The 17,735-nt window shown below is 35.7% G+C and overlaps 3 protein-coding genes across 6 annotated transcripts; 1 reads left to right on the forward strand and 2 right to left on the reverse strand.

Annotated features, from left to right (window-relative positions):
- The first annotated feature begins 248 nt into the window (after nucleotides 1-248).
- LOC112012181 (pentatricopeptide repeat-containing protein At2g03380, mitochondrial) lies at nucleotides 249-3,634 on the forward strand. The gene is made up of 2 exons (XM_065775336.1): nucleotides 249-2,770; nucleotides 3,071-3,634. Exon 1 carries the CDS (start codon nucleotides 336-338, stop codon nucleotides 2,487-2,489), a length of 2,154 nt encoding a protein of 717 aa, XP_065631408.1. The 5' UTR covers nucleotides 249-335; the 3' UTR covers nucleotides 2,490-2,770; nucleotides 3,071-3,634.
- Nucleotides 3,635-4,473: 839 nt separating this feature from the next.
- LOC112012233 (putative pentatricopeptide repeat-containing protein At1g69350, mitochondrial) lies at nucleotides 4,474-7,672 on the reverse strand. The gene has a single exon (XM_024044604.2). It carries the CDS (start codon nucleotides 7,209-7,211, stop codon nucleotides 4,851-4,853), a length of 2,361 nt encoding a protein of 786 aa, XP_023900372.2. The 5' UTR covers nucleotides 7,212-7,672; the 3' UTR covers nucleotides 4,474-4,850.
- Nucleotides 7,673-12,934: 5,262 nt separating this feature from the next.
- Nucleotides 12,935-17,437, reverse strand: LOC112012253 (clp protease adapter protein ClpF, chloroplastic). Of its 4 annotated transcripts, none has more exons than XM_024044629.2 (9): nucleotides 17,317-17,437; nucleotides 15,599-16,009; nucleotides 15,419-15,478; nucleotides 14,942-15,036; nucleotides 14,602-14,774; nucleotides 14,150-14,262; nucleotides 13,692-13,737; nucleotides 13,539-13,579; nucleotides 12,935-13,400 (listed from the first exon to the last, which is right to left on the reverse strand). In XM_024044629.2, the coding sequence occupies exons 2-9, from the start codon at nucleotides 15,938-15,940 to the stop codon at nucleotides 13,245-13,247; spliced, it is 1,026 nt and encodes a 341-aa protein (XP_023900397.2). In that variant the 5' UTR covers nucleotides 15,941-16,009; nucleotides 17,317-17,437; the 3' UTR covers nucleotides 12,935-13,244. The 4 variants fall into 4 exon arrangements, with proteins under 4 accessions (XP_023900397.2, XP_023900396.2, XP_023900399.2 ...); XM_024044628.2 differs by having other exon boundaries at nucleotides 17,302-17,419; XM_024044631.2 differs by having other exon boundaries at nucleotides 15,599-16,077; nucleotides 17,302-17,399.
- Nucleotides 17,438-17,735: the final 298 nt, after the last annotated feature.

Raw genomic sequence — 17,735 nt, forward strand, 5'->3', positions numbered from 1 at the left:
TAAAAATAAATAAGGTCAGATGTTGAGGTTTTTTTCTTGGAGCCCGACCCAATATGGCTCGTTGATTAGTCAATGGCTTTATGGGCCCAGCCCATGGTCCAAGTAAAAAGTAGATACCTGGCCTGGCCCAACAGACATTGTAGCCTAGCCCAATGACTAGTCAACGACCTTGTAGGCCCAGCCCATGGGCCAAGCAAAAAGGACCTGCCAGGCCCAGCCCATTGCACACCTTTAGCAAAAGTCAAACCAGCAATTTTCTTGACAGAACAGGAAAACAATGGCGGGAGTGTCGAAGCTTTTTCTCTCCAACAATTTCAGATGACCAAAACAGACCAATGAAACTGATCTCTACTCTGCGTACACACATCTCTCTGTCTATCACCAAATACCTTCACTTTCCATGGCGTACTCTCACCTATGCAACCACCCATCACTATCATCAGCAACCCTTATCAGAACCACCCGAACTCGCTCACGCCATGGCTTCCATGCACTCCATCTCTTCATACACGTGGTTTCCCCTTCTGGGTATCTGCCGAAACATCGATTCTCTCAAGAAAGTCCACGGCTTGCTCATTGTGCATGGCCTCACCGGCGAGCTTCCGTGCGATACTAAGTTGGTTAGTATGTACGGTTCATTTGGGTACGTTGAGAATGCGCGTTTGGTTTTTGATAAGATAGAGAACCCAGATTTTTATTCGTGGAAAGTGATGATCAGGTGGTATTTTTTGAATGATTTGTATGAGGACATTATTGGGTTCTTCACCTGTTTGAGAAAATGCCTCAGAGAGTGTGATAACGTTGTGTTTTCGATTGTGCTGAAGGCGTGCTGTGAATTGAGGAATGTTAATGAGGGGAGGAAGGTACATTGCCAGATTGTTAAGGTTGGGAGCCCTGATAGTTTCGTGTTGACGGCTCTTGTGGATATGTATGCGAAATGTGGAGAGGTTGGGAGTTCTCGTGAGGTGTTTGATGAAATTCTTGATAGAAATGTGGTTTCGTGGACGTCGATGATTGTTGGGTACGTGCAGAATGATTGTCCGGATGAAGGGTTGGTCTTGTTTAATAGAATGAGAGAAGGGTTAGTTGAAGGAAATGAGTTTACCGTAGGGAGCTTAGTCACTGCATGTACAAAGTTAAGAGCTTTACATCAGGGGAAGTGGGTTCATGGGTATGTGATTAAAAATGGTATTGAATTTAATTCTTTCTTGGCGACTGCACTTCTAGACATGTATGTTAAGTGTGGGGATGTTAGAGATGCTCGTTCCGTCTTTGAAGAGCTTTCTGTTATTGATCTTGTTTCATGGACAGCTATGATTGTTGGGTACGCACAGTGTGGTCATCCCAGCGAGGCATTAAAGTTGTTTATGGATGAGGAGTGGGTTGATATATTACCGAATTCGGTTACGGCTTCAAGTGTGCTTTCAGCATGTGGGCAGCTAGGCAATTTGGATTTGGGAAGGTCAGTTCATGGTCTGGGGATTAAGCTTGGGTTAGGTGATCCTACAGTGAGAAATACTCTTATAGATATGTATGCAAAATGCCATGCTGTCAGAGATGCTCGTTATATATTTGAAGCAGTTATGGTCAAGGACGTGATTACTTGGAACTCAATTATTTCAGGGTATTCCCAAGTTGGTTCTGCATATGAAGCTCTTGAACTCTTTCATCGAATGAGATCAGATTCTATCTCACCTGATGCTGTCACACTTGTTAGTGTTCTCTCAGCTTGTGCTTCCCTTAGTGCTCTTGGAGTCGGTTCTTCACTTCATGCTTTCTCCATAAAGGGGGGCTTACAATCATCTAGTGTCTATGTGGGCACTGCACTTCTAAACTTCTATGCCAAGTGTGGGGATGTGAAGTCTGCTCGTATAGTCTTTGATGGGATGGCAGAGAAGAACAGTATCACATGGAGTGCAATGATTGGTGGTTATGGAATGCAGGGGGATGGTAGTGGGTCCCTTGCACTTTTCAGTGATATGTTGAATGAAAATTTAGAGCCAAATGAAGTGATCTTTACAACTATATTATCAGCCTGTAGCCATACAGGGATGATTGGGGAGGGCTGGAGGTGTTTCAATTTGATGTGCCGGGACTATAATTTTGTTCCTTCCATGAAGCATTATGCATGTATGGTAGATCTATTAGCTCGTGCTGGCAGACTTGAAGAAGCCTTGGATTTTATTGAGAATATGCCAATTCAACCAGAAGTTAGTGTGTTTGGATCTTTTCTCCATGGATGTGGACTCCATGGAAGGTTTGATCTTGGAGAAGTGGCAATCCGCAAAATGCTAGAGTTACATCCTAATGAAGCTTGTTACTATGTCCTCATGTGTAACTTGTATGCTTCAGATGGAAGATGGAGTCAGGTTAATCAGGTGAGGGAGCTGATGAAGCAAAGAGGATTGAGGAAGTCCCCTGGGTGTAGCCAAGTGGAGATGGATGTCAGTGATGATATCTCACTTCCCAAATTTGCATCGCTCCGGTAGTTATATGCTTTATCATACATGCACAACATAAGATGATAAGGAGTTTTCAGAGCTGTGAGGCTCATTGTCACCAACTTGAATGCAATTTTTGTGGGGTTGTATAATAGAAGGTTCAGTTCTTTCAGAAATTGACATTCGACTGTTGCCAACTGCCTTGCTCCACCATTGTTGAAAAGTATCTGAGAGATGACTTGGAAGTTGGAACAGTTACTTTACGATGCTCTAAAGTGTACATACTACAAACACCATGATGAGATAAACCACAGGAACTCAAGACACAGGTATCTATCTAAGAAATACATTTTTTTGGCTGGGTATCAAATTACTTAGTAAAATAGTAATGATTGTAGGCTTTATATTGTACTTTATTCTAATTTATAGATATCATGAATAGAGTTAGGACCTTGGTGGGATGGTAAGTGTCCTCTCCCCAAGTGATATGTTGTGTAAAAACAACTACCTTAGAGAATTAGCTTCCTCAGAATTGGGGATGAAGCTGCCTACCAACTACCTTTCTTAGACCCCATAAAAGCAGTTTTATGCACTTTTTCTTAAGGTAACAAGGTTATCTTCTCTTGTAGGTGAGACTATTTTGCTCGACACATGGAAGCACATCTACCTACATGTGCCAAGTATACCTGAACAATTCCTATGGGGCTGACCGTGATGGCCTGATGGGAGAAGTCAAGCCTGGGACCTCTGCTTTATGAGTTGGCTAAGAGTCACATTCTTGTTGTGAAGATTCTTTCTGGCTTCTGCAACCTCAAAATATAATAACACTGGATATAACTTTCTGAAAGTCTTATGCTTTTACAATAAATGCATAAGACCACCTAACATGACTATGAAGAATGATACGTTTACTTTACAATACATCCATGAAAGTGTATAATGTTTAGAGGTGACAGTCAAGCCTTCAATGTCAGTGGTGACTTCAACGTGATATTGTGAGCCATTGTTCAAGAAGGTAACACAGAATTGGCATTAGATGGTGGTAAGAGTTGACGGAAAATATCTATTTATGTGGAAAACTTTGTTTATTGAATAAGACTGGGCACAAACATTTTCCTTTTTGTTATTTTTTGAAATGTTCTAGGCATATTGTATCCCATACAAATATACAATGATTAATTTATTACTTTATATACTGTATCTATTCGCTAATCCATATTGCACATTAATTTCTTATCAGCTTGTTTTCTAATTGAAAAATTTTAAATTATTAGGAAATTAATTTACATTGTACAGGATGTCTAGAAGAGAGCTCACTGATTTGTTAGCAACTCTGTCAAGAATTTTGTGATTAAGTGGTTTTGTCTGATTTTCTGAATAATGAAAATTTGCAATAAGTCTGTGTATACAAATATTTTCACCCAAATTTTTTTTTTTTTTTTTTTTTGACATTGCCTAGATGGCAAGTTGTTAATGGTAGGTAAAAAGTAATGTTGGCGGTGAGTCCAGCTAAGAACTCATAAAAACTTGCCAACTTAACTGACCTGAAAAATTTATGAAAATTGTTGTCAACAACATTGTTTAGAAAATTTGGATTCGAATCCCCTCCTCTTCCACTTGTAAATTTTTTTTAATTGTTAGCAACTCCTAAACAAAATCTGAAAGTAAGAGATTCAATACATGTCGGACAATCTTGTCAAGTTTTACCCAGCAAGTAGAAGTATCGGTTTCCTAAATATTAGAGGGATGCTCAGGAAAGAAATCAAGAATAACATGTTTTAGATTTTGACTCTGGTACAATTCAAATAGTGAAAAATGTATATTCTTACATGTCAGAATGATGTTAATATCAATCTTTTTCCTAAAACTATAAATTTGTATTATATGTAAAAGCATGAACTCTTTGAGACAAAAATTGTTTAACGAAACTTACAAAATTAAGGAGCTTGAAAAAAAAAAAGGGGATAGGAGAGCAAAAGAAAGGCAAAGGAAAAGTTAAATTCATTCTTCTTTGGAGGAATTGGTAAGAAAGGAACATGTTTTATAAATTCCATAATACTGAAACAATTGAAACACTTTGTTTCTCTCTTCTTCCTTTATTTCCTCCCAAATTAGGAGTAAGCAAAATGTATACAGTGCACTATACATAAAACTAGCCTGTTTAATGTCTTGATTTGTAAAAGAGCAACCATGTTAGATGAAAAAATGAAAGCAAATCACGTTTCGTGAGATGGTCTCTCTGCCTTTGACTTGCACAATGTTGATGAAAGAATGACTTTCTACAAACATTAGGTTTCTTTAAAATCTATAGTGTTGTTCCTGGAGTGATATTGATTTATTCCAAATTCAATTGCTAACTTCTCACTGTGAACTGTAAAAAATACCTTGGAGAAAAATTAGATGTTGACCTTATCTATATTCTACATCACATCCTTGTTCAAGAGCCAAAGTTGGAAAATTATCCAAAATCCTGTACATTTCATTGGTTTGCAAATGAGAAGTGTCTCCAGCTCCAAATCTGTAGACTCTCTTATCAAGTTCAATTGTACTCCACCCTGGAACCTTTGTTAGACCTTTCATCATTGACCTCACCTTCCCAAATTCATCCCAGTCTCCCCCTTCTCCATATATGTTAGATAATAAGGTGTAGTATCCAGTATCATCTGTACTAATATCTACAAGGTCACTTTCTATGCTTTTAATCATGTCCATCCTCCTGTAGATTCGACAACCATTTAGCAGAGCACTCCAGATGCTAGCATCCACATGAAATGGCATTGATCTGATAATTTCATATGCTCCATTGAGATCACCAGCTCGGCTCAGAAGGTCAACTACACTAGCAAAATGTTCTGTATTAGGCTTGATGCCAAAATCCCTCATTGAGCTAAAATATGACTTACCTTCTTCCACAGATCCTACATGACTACAAGCTGATAGAATGTTCATGAAGGTGACTTCATTTGGTTTTATTCCTGAATCTACCATCTGATTGAAGAGTGAGATGGCAGCATTTATCTGACCATGTATTCCATAGCCAGCAATCATGGCACTCCATGAAACCACGCTTCGCTCTGAGATGCTATTGAAAACTCCTTGGGCTGCTTGAAGATCTCCACACTTGGCATACATGTCAGTTAGAGCTGTATCTACATAAAGATCTTTGTTCAAACCACCAGTAATGAGCTTGTGGTGAACCCATTTTCCTTTTTCTAGATGACCCAAATGGGAGCAAGCTTGAATTACACTTAAGAAAGTCACTTCATTCATCTCAATTCCATTCATATACATTTGATCAAACAACCTGATTGCCTCTTCTGAATTACCATTCTGAGAAAATCCACAAACCATAGAATTCCAAGTTATCACACTTTTCTGTTCAATCGTTTCAAATATCTTGTATCCACAATTCACAAGGCCACATTTCGAGTACATATCAATTAGTGAATTCTGGACAAACTCATCCAAAATACCTCTTTTGATAACATGACCATGAATCTGATATCCAAGCTGTATTGAACTCACACTTCCACAAGCTGAAAGAGAACTTGCCAGGCCATATGAATCTGGCATCAGTCCCCGTGTCTGCATCTGCACAAATACCACTAATGCCTCCTTCAACAATCCTTTTTGAGCATAAAGAGATATTAGCATGTTCCATGAGACGATATTTCTCTCCCCAATTACACGAAGAACCTCCTCACAATAATTTAGTTTTCCACATTCAGCATATAATTCTATTAATGCTGGCCCAACAAAATCAAGGTCAGCATCTAAAGCTTTTCTTATTACAAAGCAATGAACCGACTTCCCTTCTCTAAGCAAATCTAACCTAGCACAAGAACATATGACAACCATCATGGTTACTGAATTGGGTTCCACTTTAGACTCTTGCATCTCAAGAAAAACATCTATTGCTTCTTGGAAGCAACCAGTTTGGTTGTAGCATGTAATCATTGCAGTCCAAGAAGCAGTATGCCGTTGAGTAACATTTCGAAAGATGTTCTCCGCACTATGTAAATCACCACATTTAGTATACATTACAATTAAAGAATTATCCAAAGATCCTTCACTTTTAATTTCCCTTGTCACAACTTGGCCATGAACTAACCTTGCTAGTCTCAGAATACCCAAGTCACCACAAGCCTCAGCTACACTAAGCATTGTCACCGAATCTGGTTCAACACCTTGACAAATCATCCTATGAAACAAATCCAACCCTTCACTTGCCTCTCCATTCTCAACACAACATGATATAATCGAACTCCACAGAACCACATCTTTCATCGGCATTCCATCGAATATCTTACGTGCATTATATAAGTATCCCATTTCACCATACATACTAAGCAATGAAGTTTCAACAATAGCATCAGTATCAAACCCACATTTGATTATCCTCCCATGGACCTTCCCACCAATACCCAGATCACCAAAACCAGAACAAGCTCTCAAAATGTTAGGATATATAAATCCATTGACCTGGACTTGATGGTACAACATTTTATGATACAAAGAAATGGACTCTTCAAAGAAGTGGTTCCAAACATAACACTTAATAAGTACACCCCACATGAAAGAATCTGGGGAAGGGAAGGTCTCAAAGACAAGTCTTGAAGTTTGGAGGTCACCCATTTGAGAATAAGATTCAACTAGTTTGGTGGAGGCAAGTGGGTCTTTATGGAGGCCAGTGACAAAGAGATGGGCATGGAGTTGGGTTAGTGTTCTTAAAGTGGTACAAGACCTGAATAGAGGCATATAGAGTGTCATTATTCTTGTTTTTGAACAGGTTAAGGAAGGAAGGTGTACTTATTTCTAGAGTCTAGTTGAAATTAACTCAATGTCAGAGCATGGAAGTGATGGTAGAACAAAAAACGGGTTTTGGGGAGATGGTAGTGCATTGGGACACAAGAAAAGAGATGTTAATCCAATCTCTCTCTTTTGGTCGGGTAAGCTGGCTTTGCAGGCTACTGTGTATCATACTTGGCTTGACAGGAATGCAAGAATTTATGATGGCAAAGGGTTAAGACATGAAGCTGATCTTCTGCAAGCTCTGTAAAGAATTCCATTCTGAATAGGGTGCTTTTTGGTTTAGGTTGTTTTTGTTAGGTGTTCTGTTGTTTTGGTCTCTCTTGTATCCGCCATCTAGGATTGATGTTTTTTAATTCTCCTGAGTCATAAGAATCTATACAAAACTACGTGTGGCTTGGTTATATGAAACCCCTTTTGACATCAACGTGAGGATTTAAGTGGTGTGGATAGTGAGTGTACTGTCAACTGTGTACCTGCTAGGCCCTTTTTTTTTTTAAGCAAAATTTATACAAAATATTTGACAATTGTTCTAAATAATAAATAAAATAAAATAAAGCAAACTCTAAAAAAAAACTATTGTAAGAAAAGAATGTGAAAATTATTGTCTATAGCATTACTTCTTTATTTTTACTAATCTATATATAATATCTAAAAGTTGACGTATAGTACTTATTGTTGCCATGCTCCTATTAAACAATGTCAACGTAGTATTTTGGTCAATTTCAGTCCAGTTCGATCCACTTCGCTTTATTTGTTTGATTTCGGTCCGTTGTGGTCCATCCGATCTACTTTAGTCCCCTTTAGTCCAATTCGGTCAAATTTGGTCTTTTTCAGTCCACTTCAGTTTCGGTCCATCTTGGTGTATTTTGGTCCACTTTGGTCCACTCAATTCATTTCGGTCCATATAGTCCACTTTATTCCATTTGGTCCATTGCAGCCAACTTCAATCCACTTTGATGATGCTTTAGGAGGAGAGGTTCATGTAAAAATAAGAGTTACATTTTTTTTTTTAATGTTATTAAAGTCTTGTTTTTATCTTTTTATCTTTTTCTTTTCTAATACAAGTGAAGAATTTACTTATATTAATTTCTTCTTTAGGCCATTCAATACGTATAGAGGATAAATCCTTTGTAATAATCACTATAAAAAAATTTAATCACACATTACATTATTTACAAATAACTGTGCCTTATATAATAATTAAATGTAAAATGCATTATGTTTCTTGAAAAAAAAAATTACTAAATTTAAAAAACTTTCAAATATCAGATATAGATAGCTTAATTTTAAAAACCTAATATATTGTATAAACTATATTTTGTTAGAAGATAATCACATCATCTACTATTTTTATTTTTCACCTAACAAAAAAACAAATTGTCAAATTTTTCAGCATTGAGTGGGCTGCGACTAGTAACAACAATAAAATCTCATTCATATGTATGTATATATTAGAAAGGACTGGGTATAAGCTTTCCCTTAATGATCCAAATTATTTAGTTGAAGCTCTCCTTAAAGGTAGAAGTTTATGGAGCGTGAACATTCCACAAGATTGCTTACTGGGGATGGAGGGCCTTACTGAAGTTACGGGATGAAGCAAGAAGGTTTATAAAGTTTGAGATAGGAAATGGCAAAAACATCCATCTTTGGCATGAAAAATGATATTAAGCTGGGGCCTTGTATTCAAAGTATGGATTTAGAATTATATATGACTCAACCAATACCCCTACAAGCTATGGTAGATGTTCTTAGGAATAAGGTATGGATCTTGAAGCTACCCAGATCAGATGACCTTGCAAACATCCAAAGCCAACTATGTTTAACTGAACTCAAAGATGAGGACAAAACTCTGTGGACAACAACTGCTTCAGATAAATTCTTGTGTGCAGTAAACTTTGAGGACATTAGTAAGACATCCATTGTAGAAGAATGGTGGAAATTTTTTCAGTTTCATCTGTATATCCTAACACATTCTTTCATTGGATGGATATCTTTGAGCAATAAACTACTCACAAGAAACAGGATGGCACAATGGGTTATTTAGAATTTGGATTGAAATGCTCCTTTGCAAAAAGGATTTGGGACAGAGTCATGGCTTTATGCCTTGTACCAGATGCTATAGCTCATTTGTAATTGAGCTACTGTCTATCATATATTTTACTGCAAAGAAATGCCATCATCCATGAAGGGGTAGTGCTAAATGAGGACTGGATTTTCAAATGCATAAAAAATGATATTAAAGGCAGGTTGGAATGCAAAGCCAAGTTTCATTGGTCTGTATTAAATTGCATCATTTGTAACAATTGGGAGCTGAATCCTGCTTTGTTCCTCAGTACTTGGCTAGATGAATGGTGTAGCAATGTAGCTTGCTATTTGTAGTGTCTTGATAGTGTTTGTTGTTGTTGGCAACTTCAGAGTTCTTCTGTGTCTCAGTCTGAGCCTTTGGTTTGCTCTATTAGTTGGTTGGTTGTTTGGTAGAGTATTTCTATTCGTAGTCTGGTTGTATTGTTGCACCATGCAACAGAATGAGTAAGATTCAAAGTTAATTTTTCTTTTTATATAAATTTTTTATCTCAGCCCCACGATCAGATTTTTTTTTTTTAAAAAAAAAAAAAAAAAACTTTTCAACCTTTTACTGTTTTACATTTCTAACTTTTACATCTAACAACTTTATGGTAATTGCACCATGCAATTATTGCGATAGATCCATATCAATTGTTTGGGTTTTTTAATAAAACTAACAGGATATTACTTTTTAGGTTTTTAGCCTTTTAGGACAGTTTTCTTCAAAACTAGACTTGTCAAGCACCAAACCTCAAAGAATAGAAAATGTATCATTACCTGGTCTTTATGTGAGACCCACGTGCATGTAAGGGTTCTGAGACTAAAGTGCTTCTAAAAAACTTTTTTCATGAAACAGACGTATAAGATACTTTCTCCTTTAAATAAAGGTCTTGTAATTTGGTTTGCCACATTTAGCTCTTCTTTGCTTATAAACTTTGTAGTCAATTTGATTAACTTTAATGAAATTTAATGATGTAACAAATCAAATATCACCTAAAAATGTAGAATTTCTTTTTCTTTTTCTTTTTAAAAGACATTTCTTCCCCTCTAAGTTCTGACCATCATAAACACACACAACACTAGTTTAGTAACTTACAATACGTACTTCTTGTTATCTTTTGATTGAATTTGAAAACATGTGACATGATGGGTCATGTAGATTTTGAGAAGGTAAAAGTTACAGGTTGGAAATGTCTTTTTCTAAAGTTTCACATCGATAGGTGATGCTAATATTTTCCACAGTATCAAATTTTGTTAAAATTTAACGGATCTTGTAACAAGAGAGATAATTGTCAAACCAAAATTTAGAATATCTCCTTGTTTTAAAGACATTCCATAAGGAAATAATTATAAACTATCCCAAAAAACAATAGAGAAAACTCAGTCCCTTTGCCTATGTTTCATATATTGTAGTTTATTGATTGTTCGCTTTTGCGCTTGTTTAAGATGACCTTAATTTCAGATTTAGGAAGGGGGACTTTAGAGAAGCCATCTCCGCCACATAACATAATCATATTCTTGTTACATTCAACCATTGAATTATTGCTGTTAATCACAAATCACTACTCAAAATATCCATCTTGTTAAGTGTTAATTCCTTCAAAAACTGGAATAAATTCCTGTGGTTGCCAGAGGGGCCTGAGGGAAGGGAAAAAGAAAAGAAAAACTAGGGAATATTAACTTCCTTAGGTGTGTTTGGATACAAGAAAGGAAGGAAAGAATTTCATTCCTTTCCTTTGTTTGGTTTATAAAGGGAGGGAAAAGAAATTTGTGTATTTTTACCTTTATACCTTTATTTATCTATGATATTTTCCCACTTTTTTATCATATAAAATTTTGCAGCTGTAATTGTGGGCATTTTGGGCTATTCATTTAATCTAGCTGTAAACAATTTAACTCCATGTAAGAGTTGTGGGACCGAAATGCTTCTACGAGATTCGTTTCATGAAACAGGCACATGAGATACTTTCTCCTTAGAACAGAGAACCTTGTAATTTGGTTTGCTATACTTAGCTTTCCTTTGCTTAAACTTTGTAGTCAATTTGATTAACTTTAAAGGAATTTAATGATGTAACAAGTCTAATATCACCTACAAATGTAGCTTTTTTTTTTTTTTCTTTTTCTTTTTAAAAGAAATTTCTTCCCTTCCAAGTTCTACCCCATCATAAACACACACAACACTAGTTTAATAACTTACAATACATACTTCTTGATATCTTTTTATTGAATTTGAGAACATGTGACATGATGGGTGATGCTAATACTTTCCATAGTATCAAATTTTGTTTCAATTTATCGGATGGATCTTGTCACAAGGGAGATAAGTGTCACAAACCAAATATAAAGTTTAGCTACAAAATTGGTTGTAGCCTTAGGTTACAACCTTACTCAATATATTTTTATTGGGGGTGTATTTTAACAAATCCACTATTGGATTACATATTCTTCTTTATATCCTTCATACTTGCAAAATTTCTCGAAAATTAAAGATCAATAACTATGTTATCAATAAATTGTTTAAAATGTAAGTTTTTGTAGTTTAAAATTATTCATAATATATAAGCTTATAGATCATATAGTAAATAATATCTGATTGACGAAAAATTTGATATATGTAGTAAAAGCATTAAAAACATGCAATTCAACGGTTAAATTTTCAAAATATGTAGTAATGTTTATTTTATTGAGTAAAGTTGTAACTTTAAGCTACAACTAATTTTGTAGTTAAACTTTATCCATTATAGAATATCTCATTTTAAAAACATTTCGTAAGGTAGTAATTATAAACTATCTCAAAAAACAATAGAGAAAACCTCAGTCCGTTTGCCTATGTTTCATGTGTGTAGTTTTCTAGTTTATTGATTGTTTGCTTCTGTGCTTGTTTAAGATGACCTTAATTTCAGATTTAGGAAGGGGGACTTTAGAGAAGCCATCTCCGCCACATAACATAATCATATTCTTGTTACATTCAACCATTGAATTATTACTATTAATCAGAAATCACTACTCAAAATATCCATCTTGTTAAGTGTTAATTCCTTCTAAACCTGGAATAAGTTCCTTTGGTTGTTAGAAGGGCCTGAGGTTCCTCTGTTACAGTTACATGTTCACAAACCAGAAAATTTTCCACAATTTCTGTTGAGGAAACTTACATAACCGTTATATATTGAATATGCCAGTTAGTCCATGGGCTACGGTATCTGCTATAATCAAAACCATTTATTTCCAAGTGTTTTAATCTTAGCTTTTTATTTATATACATAAAGTTGGGTGAAATATATGTGGCCGAACCTAACAAATCTATTGAGAATTTATAATCAATTCCAAAAACTTTGGAACTAAAAGTTAGTTGTTATTGTTGTCGTTATACAGGAATAATGAAGACTAAAACACTTGAAAATACATGATTAACTAAGAGCTTGGAGTTTAACTAGCACTTTCTTGTGTTTTCAAAGAAGACATCTAGGATTCAAATCTCTTGTTCCCCATTTTTATAACTAATTATCCAAAAATAAGAAGATGAAATAATACATGATTATGATCATAAGGGTTACCATATCCTCAAAAGACATAGAGGTAGCACAAATTTTCCCCTAAAAACATAATTAAATGGGATATATGTGAACCAGAATTGTATATATGATGTACAGTCACTACAGTGCCTCCTAGGGCAAAGGCCTTTTAAAGTCAAAAAAGTTCTACAAATTAACCTGTGAACCAGGATGTATATATGCTGTACATTGCCTCCTAGGGCAGACCTTTGAAATCATGAATTCTACAAGTAATTGGTTTACAAAGATCACGACTGAAGAGATTCTAACAGCCAAATAAAACCTTCAAATAAAAAACTGAGACAAAAACTACTAGGTGCCACAAGGTAATCCTACTCCTAAAAGCGTCCGTGATCATTCAATGGACATTAGCCTCTTAAGCATCACCATGAGGCTCCTCATCTTCTGGATCAATGGGTATTTCATATCGAGGCCTGTTGTATTTCTCGCGCAGTTGCTTGATTGGGATGAAATCTCCAGCTGAGTCCATCCCATAGAATAAAAAGGAAATATAGGGATGATCAAACCTGCCCTGTACATGGTTAAGAGCAGAAGAACAGAATCAAGAATTATAGCAGGAACCGCTAATCATGTTCTTCAGGAATGTTCTATACACACCCAAAAAGCTTCATTAAAAAAAAAAAAAAAAAAAAAAGGAGGGGACAATCACCGTATCTGCTTTCTCAAGGGCTAATAGATTCTCCTCAGGAACTGCAACAAGGAAAACCATTCCACATGCTCATCAGGGCGTTTGAAAGGCAACCAGTAAAACCTCATACAAAATAATTTTGGAAGAGCAGTTAAACAAGCAGATGTAAATTACCATAAGCCACCAGTAGATTGGGGTCTGCATGCACATCAACCAAAACCTGGAAAACAATAAAAAGAACATAATTGGAAACAATTATTTGAGCAATGGCAACTCATTTACCTAGCCAAAAAAAAAAAAAAGAAGCAAATCAAATGAGCTAAACACTCCAAAATGGTGAGAACTTTTGGAGAATAGTCAATATATTATACTTCCCACATCCTTCCATGAATTCATGTAATTAAGGTAAGGAACAAAGTCTCCATTTAATCTCAGAAAGATTTATTCATATCTAAAATGGACCAAGTAGGCCTCTACACAATCCCCACCCCCTTCCCCCCAATGACAAAAGGAAAAATTATGTGAAATCATGTTTAGAAACTACCAAAAAAAAATCTACAAATAATACTGAATATGAAAACAAACCTCCCAACTTTGAACATGTTTTAAAAAAACGGTAAGACTAGTTAAACCTGGTAAAATGGCTGACTGGAACCCTGAGACAACTTATCAACTTGGGCAATCTCCCTCCATGAACTTGATTCACAGCATACAGGATCCATTCCACAAATTACAGCACAATAGCCTGAACACATAATACGAGTCCTTAGTAACACAGACAACCAGAGAAGGTCACAAGAAGGAGATTGTTCACTCATCAAAATGTGACGAGTAAACTTCTGATTCTACTGATTTTACTTCGACTCTTTTGGGATTCTCTACAGTTTAGGGATAGAATAAGGCAGTTTAATATAATTTCCTTGCAAAACTCCACAATCATGACATTCTTTAAACTTAATCCGCTCACAGCAAAAGTGAAAGACAATAACCAAGAAAAATAAATAAATTCTCTTTCTGACATGTTATTTGGAATCAAACTAATGAAAGCTAAGATAATGTTGTCAAGTGCATTATATTTGTGTACCAAAAATTTTATGCCTCACTTTCTGCCCCAAACGAAATGAATATTGAGCATTTTCATATGCCAGAGCCTTTGCTGATGCTGCCAAGGACTCTGCCTCAAGTTTTGAAATTTCATCCCGTAAGTTAGCTGCCAAAGCATAATCCTCGCTCTCAATTGCACTCTGCAAGTCTGCACTGCAAGGAAAGAAGCAAAAGGTGCTCTAATTTAATCTCAAAGTTGATACACTATGGCACAAAACAAAGAGGATGAAAAGAGGGGGAAGACACATATTAGCAACTTCATTACAGAATTTCTAAAATAAACTTAAGCAGATGCTGGGAGGAGACAAAGAAGGACTCACCGTAAGCGTATGATACTTATAGCCTTATCTTGAGCTTCTTTCTTTGAAGATGAGCCCCTTTTTGCTTCTTGCTGCCTCATGACCTCTGCTTCAACCTTCCAAGAGAAAGACTTAATAAGAAGGCTGGAAATCATTTGATGCATCAATACAAGGAGGCTTCTACAACGGACATGGAAACAAATTAGTCCAGGAAATTATACACATAATCATGGTCTTAAACTCTGTAAATACAAAAGGTTGCAGTGCCAACAATCCTCTTTAACAACACAACCATAGTGTAATCATGTGTTTCTATAAAAGAAATAAATGTAGCTGCTAGTGCGTGTGTGTATAAACTTAATGAATTTCAAACAAAAATTACTGGCAAAACTATTGAACAATGTACAATGCCCCTGAACAAGTCTTTGAAACAAACTCCCAATTTAATATGTCCTCTTGCTTATTTTACATAAAAGCAGGAAGAGAGGACTGACTAACCTCAGTCATCTTGTTTCTCAGTTGTTGTGCAATTTCATACTGCTCCAAATTTAGAGCGTACTGCCATGTGTGTATTCCAAACCAAGAAAAAAAAAGGCTTGTTAGCACGATAAAACTACAATATATATGTACATCAGTCATACATATAAAAATAAAAACTTAAAATATCGCCTCCCAAACCTGTACTCGAGTTGCCAAGTCCAGCTGGAAAAAGAAGATCAATATATCCTCATTAGCGCTCTCACTACGCTCGCAGCTTGCTTCCAATCCTTGGCCACCTCCTTTAAATAGCCATCCAGCTTCAACCCTAAAATTCCTTTGTCTTAATATATTGGGATTACTTGTTAAGAACAAACGTCGCATGCACTGATGCCAGATGTGATGTCTATCAGTTGCAGATGTTATTTGACCTCTCTTCATTAGTTTGAAATGCTTTCTCCATGAAGGGGTTGATCCATAAACCCCACTACTACAAGAGGTTGTAAGAGTGCTTAATGACAGACCTTGCGCCATTTCCACCATGCAATGAAGTATCCTTTTCAAGAAAAAATACTTTTATTTTCCCAACCTTTCGTTCGATAACCGCTGCATCTGCAATCAGACAAAAAGGTATATTTGGAATCGACCTACGTAGGTAGCCTATTATATTTGGAATCGACCTACGTAGGTAGCCTATCATTGGAACATCCAATCAAACTGAAAACATAAATGTCGCATTTAAATCCTAATAAGTCCATCAAACATCAAATCACCCAAGAATATAATGTATAAAAATAAAGAACTTGTAGGTACGAATAAGGCAACATTAAAATCAGTAATAGTTAATCACTCTGTCACACAGACAGAACTTTGAAGTATCTCCTTATTCATTTATTTACTGTTAAATGCAGAATTACAATTACGAATCTGAGGCATTCATACAAAAACCACCAAGTCTTAGTTCCAAATTTTGGTGTCTGCAATGATCTTCAACAGACTAATCAGGGAATCTAATGCATTCATACACATACACAGAAAACTTCAAAATGGATTCACTTTGATATATTGATCAAGTTACATGGAGAAACAAGACTGGGTTATGCTTCTCCCCTTTATTATTTCATTACTTAACTAAATAATATGTATTATGCTACAAGATAGTGTATGCTTTTCACTTTTTATTATCTAGATTACAAGCTATCCAAAAGGCATCAATTTTATAAGCTGAAGCAAAGCTCAAACTTTTCATTATCAAAATTCGTCCATCCCAATGATAAGGCATGTCCAGTTACCTTGTCACCCAATCTACTTGCAATATATAACATCATATACATAATGCATCCCATATTACAAAACTACACAACAAGTCTAATTATATAATTTATGAAAATCTATACATGCCAACAAGAACAAACTCAAATGACACATTCTTCTCTTGTAAGAGAAATATGCCAATAATTATCTTATTATGCATCAGATATTTACATCTTCCCTCTCACATTGTGTGGACACCAAAGCACGTACCTTCTTGTGTGTGTGTATATGTATAGCCGAAAAAAAAAGGAACACAAGCCCAAGAATAAGCTAAGTATAAGCTAATCACATATATAGTTCATTTTTCGCTTGTGGGTAAGTAAGAATAAGCTAAGTATATGCGATAGAACACTTTATTTGCATAAAATCTTTCTGGGTTTTACTGCCCCTCCTCAAATACATTTTTCAAAGGTAAAATCCGGGAATTCATTCATTGTCTTGCTGCTAAGACAAACAAACATGGAAAAGAACTATAATTTGGAAATTAAGGAAACCAAAAAAAAAATTCATAGTAAATTGGATTCATGAATCGAGACAACTAAATAAAACCAAGAAAGTATTGATATTTAAGCAATGATTGGAGAAGTCACCGGAATGAAGGTTACCGGAGAAGCTTGAAAAGGCTGGCAAACCGAGAAAAGACCCAAGTTTTGTCTAGTCCTCACAAAAATTTTGCACACTATTACAACTAGTACAGAAAACAAAAATTGATAAGAGTTTTTTTTTTTTTTTTTTTTTGGTGGGTAAAGATTTGACACGTGGGATGTAAATTGCCTACCTGCGGTATTATTATTTTTTTTAATATTTTTTTTTTATGGAAAAATAAATAAATTTATTGATGCAAGAGGAGCCCATGGGCCTGGTTCATCTACCATTTTGCCTCCAAATACGGGCTGCCTTAAAAATTTGGGTAGGAAGATTAGAGATGGAAAAGGCCTAATAGTATTACGAAAGGGGTGCCCATGAAGTGATTGAAGAATTTTGATTTCACATAATAATATTTAGAGATCATAGTAAATGAGGG

This window comes from Quercus suber, unplaced genomic scaffold, assembly GCF_002906115.3.
Source record: "Quercus suber isolate HL8 unplaced genomic scaffold, Cork oak 2.0 scaffold_109, whole genome shotgun sequence".
NCBI classification, from domain to species: Eukaryota; Viridiplantae; Streptophyta; class Magnoliopsida; order Fagales; family Fagaceae; genus Quercus; species Quercus suber.

Excerpts from the sequence above, each read along its gene's own strand:
- LOC112012181 (XM_065775336.1), top strand. The coding sequence starts at position 336 with ATGAAACTGATCTCTACTCTGCGTACACACATCTCTCTGTCTATCACC.
- LOC112012233 (XM_024044604.2), bottom strand. The coding sequence starts at position 7,211 with ATGACACTCTATATGCCTCTATTCAGGTCTTGTACCACTTTAAGAACA.
- LOC112012253 (XM_024044629.2), bottom strand. The coding sequence starts at position 15,940 with ATGGTGGAAATGGCGCAAGGTCTGTCATTAAGCACTCTTACAACCTCT. Across the intron at positions 15,479-15,598 it reads ACTTGGCAACTCGAGTACAG|TACGCTCTAAATTTGGAGCA; the intron begins GTTTGGGAGGCG and ends CACACATGGCAG. Across the intron at positions 14,775-14,941 it reads ATAAGTATCATACGCTTACG|TGCAGACTTGCAGAGTGCAA; the intron begins GTGAGTCCTTCT and ends CTTTCCTTGCAG.